We start from the raw sequence: 13,788 nt of genomic DNA on the forward strand, positions 1-13,788 counted from the left end.
CTCGCGGGAGGACACCAGGAAGCCTGGGGCGTTGGGTGTTGGTCAGGCAGCGCGTGCAGCTCCCTGAGGACTGCATGCTGCTCTCCTGCCACTTTGTTGGTTTACACCCAAGGACTCTATGGTTCTCAGAGTACTCCGAACCTTCCCTAAGATGCTCTGGTCGATGCAGAAAAGTCGGTGTTCAGGGGTCCTTTGTGCACCTCTGTCTACACAGCAGTTGAAATGTGGTCACTGAGTCCTGTGAACCTGGGTTCAAATCCCCCCTCAGCCCCTTGCTGGCAGGTTTTCTCTGAACACAGGCTGTGACAAGCTGCCTCACCCAACGCGGGGCACCCCTGTCATTAACTACGTAGTGTGCAGTGGTCGCTGCTTTGGCCTGAAAGGCTGGGGCTGTCCTTCCAAGTGTCCACAGCCACCCTCACTTCCTCCGCTTGGTGAGTCTGTGGGGAGTCACTGCCAGAGAGTCCAGCTGCTGAACAGGGACCTGGTCTCGACAAGGGCGACGTGCTCCTTTCGGGTTGTTGTTGTGCAGGTAAAGCTGAGTGGAAATATGGGTCGCCGGGCAAACGTCGCCCTGATCAACGGCAGCCTTCTTGTGACCGCCACTGGGGAGGCGGTCCTCAGGTGAGATCCCGACTCTGCAGAGAGCGCTGGGGTTGAAAATTCTGTCCCATACAGTCTCTTGAGTACACTTTGTGTTGGAGTGTAACATACATATAGAAAAATGCACAAATTATGATGAAGTGTTACTAATTGGGCACATCCACGTAACCAGCCCTGAGATGGAAGAGCAGAACATATCAGAGACCCTAGGCATTCCGCCCGCCCCCGCAGGGGTCACACTGTCCTGACGTCTGCCTGCCTTTTTGATCCCCGGGTAGATGGAATCCCGTGTTGTGTTCTCTTGGGTCCGGCTGCTTTAGCTCATGTGACATTCAGGGGTTCTCCTTGGTTGGGTGCTTGGAGTTCCCTTGTTCTCATCGTGACCCGGTGTCACACAGGAACCATCTTTTATTAACAACTGCTCCCTTTGTTATGAACAAGACGTAACATAGATAACGTAACAACGACATGCTTTTCTCCTCAGAGTCCAAAGGGCCACGTCTTTTTCCTGATTTTTAAAGTTTACTCTGCGAGTTGAACAAGACCCTCACAGCTGAGGGAAGCCCACTAACACAGTCCCCCCCCGTGGGACTTTCCTCCTTGCCTTGTAGATTCTGGGATTTAGAACGAGGAGAGAATTACGTACTGAGTCCAGAGGAGAAGTTTGGTTTTGAAAAAGGAGAGAATATGAACTGTGTTTCTTACTGTAGAGTCAAAGGTGAGACTTCCCAGCGTCAGAGGGAGAGCCCACCTCAGGCTTTGCTCTGGGCTGTGCTGTCATGACATGGAACTCAGGGCTGTTCTAAGAACCATACCTCAGTTACAACTATGTCAGTCACTCGAGTATAGTCAGCCAAGAGCAAAAAAGAGGCAGGAAAGCTGTGTTGTCCCACGTAGTGGTCAAGGAGTTTGGTCAGGAATGTGACCAGCCTGGCTGCGTGAATTGGTGTCTGTTCCTCCTGAAACCTCAAGAAAAAGTCAGTGTGAGAAACATTAAATATATATGTGTACATGGATGTGCATATGTGTACACACACGCACACACAAATATGACAGAAAGAATAGGAAATGCACCAGAGCAGCACTTCCGTGCCCGCTGAGTGCTAAGTGCTGTCTGGCATTGGGAAAGCAGCCCTGAACACAGGTAGGCAGGCTCCTCTCTCATGGGAGAAACCAGAGAGCAAGCAGCACCACTGCCCCAATCCCCCATCCACACATGTACACACTGTGTCACTGCGAGTAGGGAACTCCTGCTAAGGAAGACACGGCCAGGTAAGAGGCTGGGCAGTTCCTGGACGGAGGGCCGACAGGCTGGTATTTTAGAGAGGGTGGTCAGAGAAGTGAGCTTGCTGCTGTTTTTATCCCTTTTCAACTCAATGTGAACTTTCTTTTTACCTACAGGTCTTCTGGCAGCAGGTACCGATAAAGGGCGCGTAGCCATGTGGAGAAAAGTGCCAGGCCCCCAGAGCAGCCAAGGGGTGGAGGGCAAAGACAGGTGGACCCTTCAGATCCCCACTGAGCTTGAAGGAAACATCACACAGATAAAGGTATGCCTCGACGGGGCGCTGCGTGCACTCATTTTCTGCAGAAGTGGAGGCAGTAATTGCTCTGAACCTATTTTTGTCAGTTATTCAAATTAAGATAAAAAATAACAACAGTAAAATATTTTTAAAGGCCTTTTGGGTTTCAGAACTACAGATAAGGGATTGTGGATCTGTAGTAATCTATATTTATCTTTTTAAATCTATCTACCCGTCCATTTATCTCTATCATCTATTTGTCTTATTTAGTTATTTATTTGGCTGTGCCGCACGACTTGCAGAATCTTAGCTCCCTGACCAGGGATTGAATCTGCACCCCAGCAGTGGAAATGCCAAGTCCTAACCGCTGGACTGCCAGGGAATTCCCGCCCCAGCTTCCTCTTAATGCTCCAAAACTCCACTGTTTTCTGGTCATCCTGAGGCTTGAACTTGCCCCCATTCTGTTTCAAACAAAGGCATTCTGTTGGGGAGCTTGCTGTTCTTGTGGACTGCCTTTCCCCTCAGGAAAAGATTTCTGAGTCACTGCTCCACAGCCTGGTAGTGGGGAGAGTAGCTGGCTTTCTGGGGTGACACCCTGCTTTGGGAGCTGGGAGCTGGACACAGGAGCCTCTGGTCCCAGATGGCCTCTCCCAGAGAGGAGCAAACTGGGGCAAGGGCCTGGGGGCCCAATGTGGTCTGGCTCCTGCTCCAGATGCAGAGCCTCCCTCCGACCCACCTGGACCTGGCCTCTGTGCCAGAGCTGGGGGAGTGAGAGATGCTGGCAGCCGCCCCTCCCAGGAAAATGCCGGAGGAGAGGGATCCCCGGTTTCTTGGGCAAACCTGCCTGCCGAGCTCACCTGCCACAGACTCTGCTCTTCTTACCAGACTTAGTAGACTTTCTTCAATAAGTCTTTCTTCATTTACTCTGTGCCCAATTCCCAGAGAAGTACATGGTTGTGTTTTCATAATTTTCACCAGTTATGCCTACTGTGTCCTCAGGGCTCCTCACCTGCCTTTCTGGAACTTGCCTCTCAGATCTGCTCTGTGTGAATTTTTTTTTTTTTAATTTTTGGCTGCACCAAATGGCACGCAGGATCTTACTTAGTTCCCCGATCAGGGATCGAACCCATGCCCCTTACAGTGGAAGTGCGACATCTTAACCACTAGACCGCCAGGGAAGTCCCTGAATTTTTTAAGATAAAGTTTACTTAATCTATACTAATCAGGAAATGAAAACTTACATAGTAAACAGTTTAGGGATACCTTAGAGCAATTTTGGGAATTACTTTTAGATCCTCATCTCAGGTCATAAATAAACATAGTTTCTGGATGAATTAACGAGTTAAATATTTTTAAAAGTTAGGTCAGGGACTTCCCTGGCGGTCCAGTGGTTAAGACTTCGCCTTCCAGTGGAGGGGGTGTGGGTTCGATCCCTGGTCGGGGAGCTGAGATCCCACATGCCTTGCAGCCAAAAAACCAAAACATAAAACAGAAGCAATATTGTAACAAATTCAATAAAGACTTTAAAAATGGTCCACCTGTTAAAAAATGAAAATAAAATTTAAAAAATTAAAAGTTGGGTCCGAATAACTGGCTAAAAACACAGAATATAATCAGATCTGTAGAGAAAGTGTAACTTTCTTAGATTTTAAGTAATAAAAGAAGTTGCAAAAGCAGAGGGACAAGGTTGAGTCCATAGGAACATGTCACACTGGGCAATGTGAACAGGAAGGCTGGGATGAAAGGAAAACTGAGCTGGGTAAAAATTCACTTTAAAGGGTTAATCTCTAAAACACCAAATTTTCCCAATTTTCAATGCATAATTTTTTTCTTCATTTGAATACTAATCCCAGTTGATGTGTACATTGAAATTATTTTTGGTTTTTTGTGGGAGAAGAAAGGTGCTGTTTTAAACTGATGGCTCATCTTACCTTTAGTGATATCTTAGAATAATGGACGTGAAAAATCCTCACATTTATAAGAAAAATATTAAGAATGCCAATGGAGGGAATTCCCTGGCTGTCCAGTGGTTAGGACTCAGTGCTTTCACTGTGGGAGCCCGGGTTCGATCCCTGGTTGGGGAACTAAGCCTGCATGCTGCACTGTGCGGCCAAAAAGAAAAGAATGTAAATGGATAAGTGATGAAGGAGAGTGCAGATAATTTACCTAAGGGTGGTTAGTAGAATCCATGGAAAACGTGTAACCTCAGTGGTAATGAAAGAAATGCCCATTTTAAATAATAGTAAGAGCCACACTAACTTTCTTGAAAGACGTAAAAGAAAAATTGACTCAGTAGACCATGTTCCTCAAAGAGAAGCCTCAATCTTGTAATTATTTCTTTCCAAATAAATCTACAAATTTCATGTTTATCCAGTGAAAATAAGGAGGGTTTTTTTTTTTCCTGAGGGAATTCAACACAATAATTCTAAACTCATTTGGTAGAGCAAATGGCCAAGAAAAAATTTTAAAAAGAATCAGACCATTTCTGTATCCTATACCAGAATATATCTGAAAGGTATAGCAATTAACATGGCATGCTTACTAGGAATGGATAAATATATCAGTGGAGTAAAGTTGGAAATCCAGAAATGGATTTGTATGGATTTGGAAGTTTAATATGAAATTATGAAAGTGGTACTTGACATCACTAGAGGAGGTCTGGATAGTTCACTAGAGTGTGTAAATTTGCTTTCCATTTATAAAACATAGACGCCCCTAAGTTCATGTCAGTAAAGTAAACTCTAGAAGATGCTCAACCAGTCAGGATAGACATGAGCGAGAACAACCACACAAGTTTACCCGCTGGATCTAAACTCTGAGTGTTGTTATTTTAAAGTTTTTCTACAAATTATACATTTTATACTTATAAATTTTTAAAATCATGTTTTTAAACAAGAAGAAGAAATAGTGCTTGGAAATTGTTTATGAATCCTCGTACTTATAACATTGCCCTGACTGCACCTCTCCTTTCTGTCTCTCAACGTGGGAATGAAGTGGGGCTCCAGGAAGAGCCTCCTGGCAGTGAACAGCATCAGCTCCGTGCTCATCCTCCGCGAGCAGGCCATGTCGTCCCACTTCCACCAGCAGGTGGCCGCGGTGCAGGTCTCCCCGAGCCTACTCAGCGTGTCCTTCCTGTCCACGGGGGTGACGCACAGCCTGCGTACAGACATGTACATCAGCGGAGTGTTCGCCACCAAGGTCACTGCCAGGGTGACCATGGGCTTGGGCGGGATCATCGATGCAGATGGAAGACCTGGTCGGTTGTTAGGGTCATTCGGGACAACGAGGCCCAGACGGCCGGTTGCTTTTTAATTTCCATGGTTCTTTGTAGGATGCTGTTGCCGTCTGGAATGGAAAACAGGTGGTGATCTTTGAGCCTTCTGGAGCCACATTACGAAGTGCAGGTAGGAGTCTTTTCAGCCCCACGAAGGGGACTCACATCTAATGGGGGTGGGTGCTGGTGCCTGTGAGGTGGGCAAAGGGCAGGCCCAGGGCCATGGTGAGACCCTTATGTCAGTTCTCGTGCCTGGGCCTGCGTTTCCAGAGCCAGTGCTGCCACTCTAGCCCTGTGCAACCAGGGCCTCCCCAGCCTCCCTATAGAAGCCAGTTGAGGTAGTTAAGTGCAGCCAGATCTGGGGCCAGCAGCCCTCCTGGGCTCCAGGACGATGAAACAGCTCAGAAATAAGTCGGCATGAGTGTGAAGAACCACAGTGCTTTCCGGAGAAAGGGATGCTACACACCTGACTTCTGAACTTCCCAGAGCACGCACAGCAGTGAGCCCGTGGGGTCTCGATCAAGGCCAACCTCTGTCTGAAAATTTCAGGGTGGATCTTCAGAGCTGTTCCACCTGTCCCATCCATCGCTCCGACTCTCTGTTTCACTTTATCTTCTGCTCTTTAGCACATGTCTGTATGAGTTACGGGGCTGCTGTAACAAGGACCACAAAACGAGTGGCTGTTTAGGAGTTATTCTCTCACAGTTCTTGAGGCCAGATGTCCAAAATTAGTTTCACTGGCCAAAATCAAGGTGTTGGCAGAGCCCCAGAGGCTCTAGGGAAGACTCTGCTCCTTGCTTCTTACAGCTTTTGGTGGCTGCCAGCAATCCTTGGCTTGTGGTCACATCATTCCAGTCTCTGCCTCCACTGTCACATTGTTCCTGTCTAAAAATCTCCCTCCCTCTTATAGGGACACTTGTGATTTCATTTGGGGCCCATTTGCATGATCCAAGATAATCTCCCCGTCTCAAGACCTTAACATCTTTGGCCATATAAGCTAATATTCATGGGTTTCGGGGATTAGGACCTGATCTCTTTGGGGACATCTTCCCACCAAGCACAGTGACCATCAGGACGTGCTCCTCAGCAAGGTCTCCTTCTGCACAGTTCTTGTCTTCACCTGTCCTGACCTAGGCCCTCCTACCTCACAGGGGGACTCGTCATTGCACTGTTCCCAGGGTGATGCCCCCACGTGCTTGTTTGAATACCTCACACCTCCCTGGGGATGTTTTTCCACAGGTTATCAACTCTCTCCCTCATATCATTCCCTCACTTTTTTTTCCTCCTCTAACACTTTGTTGCCTAAAGTTCACTTAGAACACTTTTCCCACCCTGCCCTGCATCGTGCTGATAATTCACATCTTCGCCTCTCTTCTACCATAGATCCCTTGAGGGGCAAGGGTGAACTTATCCTCCCAAGAGGATAGCACAACAGGTGCTGAGCTACTTTCTGTTTTGTGTGTGTCATCATCTTCCTAACTAGATAAGAACCTGTCTAGAGCCAGAGACTAGAGCTTGTGGTCTCCAAAGTTCCACATAAGATAAGCAGATGCTTGAACAATCATGCTGTCATAGATGCTGTGCTACTGGAAGCACCACTGCTAGATGGGAGAAAAGAGGAGAGACCATCAGTGACTGGTGAGGGCAGGGTGCCCAGCACTGAGTCCCCACACCTGGCCATCACCGGCAGCTGTGGCCCTGGGAGGCCCCTGTGTCTCAGAGCCTCACTTTCCTCATCTGCAAGATAAAGAAAACACACCTTTCACAAGGCTATTGTGGGTGCCAAGGAAAATTAGGGAACACACATGAGAACACTTCTTGACTATACCACAGCTCCACCCCTTCTACCCGTCTCACCTTGCTTCCTTCTTTATATCCTTAGTTGTAGAAGGAAAACCTTTTCTGCTAGGTTTCAGTCTTTCTCATCAATAGTTGCCCTACAAAAAGTTCTAGTTTTAGTGTGAGAATGCTTCGTAAACTCTAAGGAGCTATGACGAGACTAGCTGCTGCTGTCCTGACCTTTATCTTTAATTTTAGGTACCTTCCTGTGTGAGTCTCCAGTGTTAGCCATGCACGAAGAAAACGTTTATACGGTGGAGCCAAACCGAGTCCAAGTTCGAACGTGGCAGGTAAATTGCTGCTCTAGAGTGAGTGGCCTGTGACGTTAAAGACAATTAGAGCAGAGTTTAAAATGCCATCTCTAAATCAAGCCAGAGCCTGCTTAATGACTTCACTCAACCACATCAGATTGCCCCCACTGGGTGCTTGGTTGTAAAAATGGATTGTCGGATAGCGCCTCCATCGACAGCTCTTGTGACTTCAGAAGTCAGGAGGTGAGGCAGTGGCCTTTTGCAGTGAAAAGGACTACATGGCTGGACCTTGAGTGCTTGGGGGTGTGAAATGGGAGGAAATTTTGCTGTGTTTAATGCGCATCTTGAGGGCTAAGGGGTCGTCGGTTCAGGACATATCTTTAGGCAGACCTTTTTCCCTGCATGTGTCTGAGGGAGAGGCCAGGATGGGAGCAATGTGTGCCTCCAGGATTACAGGCCTTTAACACACCATTCTGTTCCCTCCGGGTGGTGTGCAGTAAGGAAACCCTGCCCACATCCCGTGCACACTTGCTGGACCCTCAGGGCTGACATGGTGTATTAGTTTCCTGAGCCTGCCATAACCAATGACCACAAACTTAGTGGCTTAAAACAATAGAAATTTATTTTCTTTGCAGTTCGGGAGGCCAGAAGTCCTAAATCTAGGTGTGGGCAAGATTGGCTCCTTCTGAGGCTCTGAGGGTGAATTTGTCCCATGCCCCTTCCAGCTTTTGGTGTTGCCGGCATTCCTTGCGTTCCTCAGCCTGTAGACAGATCACTCCAGTCTTTGCCTCCATCTTTACATGGCCTTCTCCCTGTGTCTTAGAAGGACACTTGTCCTTGGATTTAGGGTCCACCCTAATCCAGAGTTGTCTCCTTTTGAGATCCTTAATTATATCTGCAAAGACCCTTTTTCCAAGATACATCCAAATGGATGTATCTTTCAGGGGCTACCATTCAGCCCAGTACATGCAATAGTGTTCTGCATCATGGTTGAGGACATTTGTTATGGCACTGGTTTTAGCTCTCAGTATGACTGCTTTGTCCAGCTGTGAGTTCTTTCCTGGGGTCCAGCATTTGATTTCCCAGGGCTGCCATGTCCGTGTCCTTGTACCTCACAGCCTGCACGTCCACTCTTGCATTCAGCAATTCCTGAAAGAGCTTCCATGCAGTTCTACTTTCTAGCAGGAGGGTCAGACAGTAAAGGTGCACACTGAAGTGTGGAGGTGGGTGGGAAGTATTGCAGGGGGTGGCATTGGAATAGAGACCTGACAAGTCAGGGAAGCGCCCGCAGCCCCACTCGCCTCCTGGGGCAAAGTGCGGGTGGAAGGAGCTGGGGCCTGTTGAGATACCTGCCCTGCTTCAGGTCAAAAGGGAGGCAGAGAGGCTGGAGGGAAGTAGGGATGGGCCTTGCATACTGCTGATAGTTGTGTAGGGGCATCAGCTGTGGACATAAAGCCGAGGCAGGGAGGGGCCCTCCTAACAAAAGATGAGGGAGCAGCTGGGTTATCAGAGGGGTGACCTGCGGAGCTGGAGAGTGGAGGCATGCAAGGAAAGAAGGAAAGGTCTGCAGGGAAGGGGCGAAAGGCATACTGGGAAAGAAGGATAGGCCTGCTGGAAAATGGGGGAATGGCGTACTGGGAAAGAATGATAGGTCTGATGGGAAGGTCCAAAGAGCATGCTGGGAAGGGACAAGAGGCATACTGGGAAAGGGGCAAAAGGCATAATGGGAGAGAATGAAAGACCTGCTGGGAAAGGGCGAAAGGCATGCTGGGAAAGAAGGATAGGCCTGCTGGAGAAGGGGGAAAAGGCATACTGGGAAAGAATGATAGGCCTGATGGGAAGGAGCAAAAGGCATGCTGGGAAAGGGGTGAAAGGCATACTGGGAAAGAATGATAGGCCTGTAGGAAGGGGTGAGATGCATACTGGGAAAGAAGAAAAGGCCTGCTGAGAAGGGGCAAAAGGCATACTGGGAAAGAATGATAGGCCTGCTGGGAAAGGGCGAAAGGCATGCTGGGAAAGGGGTGAAAGGCATACCGGGAAAGAATGATAGGCCTGCTGGGAAGGGGTGAAAGGCATACTGGGAAAGGGGTGAAAGGTTTGCTGGGGAAGGGGCGAAAAATCAGCTGGAGGGAACTTAGGAGCGTCTGACCACAGACAGTCTAGAGTTTAGACTTTTTTGTTGATTTTTAGGTTAAGGAATATGTGACCATGGTGATTAGTAAAGTAATGCCAGCCTGTGTAAGGAATCCATTAGCACCTCTCCTCTCGTCGGAAAGCTGGAGTGTGTCTCCAGACCTTTCTCCCTGCCCGTGCATCCATGACACACAAACTGCAGTTGTTGCTGGTTTGTGTGGTGATGGGCCAGCCGTTATGTACCTCATGGTTCTCGCAGAAGCTTCCTCCAGGCGGGAGCGCAGAGCCCCCGCTGGTTCCCGTGCTCTGAGCGGGGGCTGGTGTCTGACAGACACCCGTGGAGGCAAAGCCTCGGGGGACCATATGGAAGTTGGAAGGCAGGAGGTGTGGAGCCCGAGTAACACGGTGCGTTTTGGCTTTTTTCTTGGTTTTGTGTTTTCTTCCTAGAAGATCATTTCTGTGTGGGAAGGACTAGGGCAGCTGGTGAGCAGTGAAGGCAGGTAGGAGAGGCCACAGGTGAGAGGTCCGGGGGCTTGGAGTGCGACAATGGGCAGGGAGCCAGGCCAGAGTCAGCAGTTAGGGGCGTGGTGAGCAACTGGTGTAGGAGGGAGGAACTGAGGACATTCTAGTTGTCTAGTTTGCAGGTCTGCTAATTGTGGAGCCTTAAGGTGGAAAGTACAGAAGCAGAGCAGGGCTGGGGGGGAAGGGTGCAAGTGTGAGGTGCCTCGGACACCCTTCAGAGATGTCCCAGTGTTACCTGAAAACGAGGTTCGCCTCTCGGTGGATGTCAGCCAATAGACACAACCAAGCTAAGATCGGGAGAAGGAAGGATTTATTACTTGCAGCCAGGAAGGAGAACACGGGGGATCTTTCCCAAAACAGTGTCTCCCTGAACAGCAAAATTGGGGAAGTTTTAAGCTAAGGGCACAAGCATATTCACAAAAGCGTTTGAGCAGAGAATTCAGGGTAGAATTGGGGCAAAGGTCAACAGAGTCCAGGCTCTGTGGATTGAAGTCAGTGGGCGGGAGCGTTACTTCCTGCAGAACTCAAAGGTGTATTATTATGTATATCCCTTGAGGAACCAGGACCTGCCCCAAGGCTGCTCCTCCCTTGTTTCTGCATTCCCTCCCTAAGATCATTAATTGCTGAGGCCTGTTCTAGGACCAGCACTGTGGCCAGGCTTAGATCACAAAATGGCTTAGGCTAAAATGGGTCCTCTTATGTCAAGAATACCAGTCCTGGTTCTCTTTCTCCAGGAACCCCCACCCCCACCCCGCCCCAGCCTATATTCTTACACCAGAGCCAGCTGGAAACACTGCTCTGGAGGCAGGAGCCCAGGCCGCGCTCTGAAGCGGGGGTTGGGAATTGGGACATATCATTGAGGCAATGTGGAAGGAGAGGAGGTCAGGTTTGCACTGCGTAACAACGTGTCAGGAGCGGCAGAGGAGAGGTCGAGCAGAGGAGGCTGAGACCCTCGCTCTGTCCTCACCAGTGAGCCTGTCCTCACCAGTGAGCCATCGCCTGTGACTGTTGTTTGCTTGTTCCACAAACGTATACTAACCGCCCTACTGGGTGCATCAACATGAAGATCAGATTCCTCAGCTTGGAACTCACCCCCACGCTGTTTATCCCTCACTCTGAGTTTCCTGGACGGGTTATGCAGCTTCCTGGCCTGCTCCTCAAGTCTCTGTGCCTGGCACTAGGAGTCTACTAAGTTCTGTTGGAACGCCCCCCCCATCCCCGATCGTCCAGCCTGCTCCCCGCTACCCCTGCACTGGGACCAGGCCTCCACCTGCCGCCCACTCACTGTTGGGGTGCCCTGCTCCCAGCCCAGCACCATGCCACGCAGACACTTACTGGGCGCTGCTTGAATTGAGCCAGGAGCCTCTCTCAGCTCCAAGGACAAGGGTGGGTCCATGCACAAGACACACGAAAGCCTAAGCTCTGTGCAGGCCTGACTGTAGTCACTCTTTCCAAAATGCTCTTAAAGTAAGAGTGACACTTTAAAACCCTCCAGAGTCTTCCAACTTCACGTAGAACAAAATCTGACTCTCCACCTTGGCCTGCACTGATTACCCACTCGGGTAAGTGATTTGAAATCACCTGTGGCTCAAAACCCTCCAGAGTCTTCCAACTTCACATAGAACAAAATCTGACTCTCCACCTTGGCCTGCACTGATTACCCACTTGGCCTCTGCTCACTGCCCACCTCGGAGGCCACCCCTTGGCCACCGCATTCCTTCCTGCTGTGCTGGCTCCTCCTTGTCCTGGAAAGCCAGGTTCAGCTCTCCAATAGGTGGCTCCTTCTCCCCAGTCTCAGTTCAGGTTTGTCCCACAGACAAGACCTGTTTCTCAGGCATTTACTGACGTATGATGTACACACAGGAAAGCAAGCATGTTGTGTGTGCAGCTCAGTGAGTTTTCACAGATGGACGTATCCGTGACGCGACCACCATCCCTTCCACTCACGGCCTCCCCTGGATGTGACCACTTAGAGGACACTAGCCACACAGTCAGTTTCATTGGGGCTTTAACATAAGACCTTGCAGGCAGTACCTCCTGGACCAACCCAAGCAGGTGGAATTCAATGTCTCGCCACCTTGATAGTTTTGTTTTAGCATCCTGTCCGTCACCTGTCTACACTTGCTCAGGTTGAGTTATGTGTGTACTTGCTTGTTGACCTGGCTGCTACCTGTCTCCCCCTCTGAACATAAGCATCAGGGATCCCCCCGGGGCAGGGCCCCGTCCTCCCCTCCCCGTGTGGGGTGAGACTCCAGCAGAGGGCAGGGCCCTGTGAATAAAGCCTCCCTGAATTCCCTGTTCCCTCCTTTTTTCTTCAGGGGACTGTGAAACAACTCCTGCCATTTTCCGAAACAGAGGGGAACCCATGCTTCTTTGACATCTGTGGAAATTTCCTGGTTGTAGGGACAGACTTGGCTCACTTTAAAAGCTTTGATCTATCCCGAAGGTACAGTGTTTGTCCAAATAAAAGTATTATATTTTTAAAATTAGTCAGGAGGTAGTGTGGTGGGTAGAAAATGGAGAGGAGGAAGCAAACTGCTTACGTTCTCATTTCAAACATTAATGTGCAACTTACTTTTTTGAAATGTCTTATGTCTTGATTTAAATTCTTCATCTTTGCATGAAGGGTAAGGGACCAGCATCACTATGTGATGGACACATGACAGTGCATTTGTCAAAATCCATAGAACTTTACAGCTCAAAGTGAGCCTTAATGTCTGCAAATTTAAAAAATCAGTTCAGGGGATCCCAGGATGGAATGCAGACGAGGCAGGACTACCCACCATTCGTGAGTGTGTGGAACTGCCTCCCTGGGAACCAGGTGCCGCCTGGGTCACCCTGGCACCGAGTGGGACCGTGAGACTAAGGGCTAAGGGGCCGCACACGGCATGTGCTCTGCAGACGAAGTCAGTTCCCACGGGGCTCGGGGAGCAGTACCCACACTGCCATCCAGGCTGGACATGAGCAGCCGAAGGATGGGATGGGAGCCCGAGGGAGCCAGCTTCTCGCCTGGGTGGGAGGTTCCAGATCAGCAGGGGTGGAGGCTGGAGTGACCCCTGTGCTGGTGCATCCAAGGTGGAGATGTGAGTCTGAAGTAGAGTGCAGCTTCACGTAGACGCAGGTGGATGCGTATAAAGTTACCATGGCTACGAGGATACACACCAGTCAGTATACACACAGCCTTGCTCTGTCAGCCGTGGGGGCCTGAGGGCAATGTCACCCCAAGAGCAACGAGCACATCCCGTGCCCGGATCTGGGTCTCTAAGTCCTACAGTAAAGGGAACTGATCTCCTCGGAGAAATGATGCTGGGACTGATACTGGGACTGGAGCAGGAAATACACCAAATGAGCCTGGAGACTCTGTCCCAGCCCAGAGGGGCCCAGGGAGACGAGACAATTAAATGTCAAGTGGGGCCTGGACAGGGGCCTAGGACAGACAGAGGACACTAGGAGAAAAGTAAGGAAATGTGAATAAAGCAAAAAAAATCATAATGAGATACCTCTACAAGCCAGCGTTGTTTCTAATGGCAACAAACTGAAACAACTAAACAGGGAATTAATTAAATAAATTTTAGTTTGTCCACACAGCGGAAAAGCACACAGCTGTAATGAAGTATGGGCAGCAGAGACCCCGGCCAGCTGTGCT

General features: G+C 49.5%; 1 protein-coding gene across 8 annotated transcripts in view; it reads left to right on the forward strand.

Annotated features, from left to right (window-relative positions):
• Window positions 1-13,788, forward strand: part of IFT140 (intraflagellar transport 140) — a 70,488-nt gene that overhangs the window by 15,125 nt on the left and 41,575 nt on the right. For all 8 annotated transcript variants that reach the window (XM_022594435.3, XM_089896409.1, XM_089896407.1 and 5 more), the window contains 7 exons: window positions 533-624; window positions 1,215-1,321; window positions 2,005-2,150; window positions 5,118-5,321; window positions 5,455-5,527; window positions 7,435-7,526; window positions 12,461-12,588. In XM_022594435.3, coding sequence (XP_022450143.1) covers window positions 533-624; window positions 1,215-1,321; window positions 2,005-2,150; window positions 5,118-5,321; window positions 5,455-5,527; window positions 7,435-7,526; window positions 12,461-12,588 — 842 coding nt within the window. The remainder of the gene's footprint in view (window positions 1-532; window positions 625-1,214; window positions 1,322-2,004; window positions 2,151-5,117; window positions 5,322-5,454; window positions 5,528-7,434; window positions 7,527-12,460; window positions 12,589-13,788) is intronic.

Source organism: Delphinapterus leucas, chromosome 15 (assembly GCF_059928025.1).
Source record: "Delphinapterus leucas isolate spDelLeu-1000000601 "Yukka" chromosome 15, BTC_Dleu_Yukka2, whole genome shotgun sequence".
In the NCBI taxonomy this organism is placed as follows: Eukaryota; Metazoa; Chordata; class Mammalia; order Artiodactyla; family Monodontidae; genus Delphinapterus; species Delphinapterus leucas.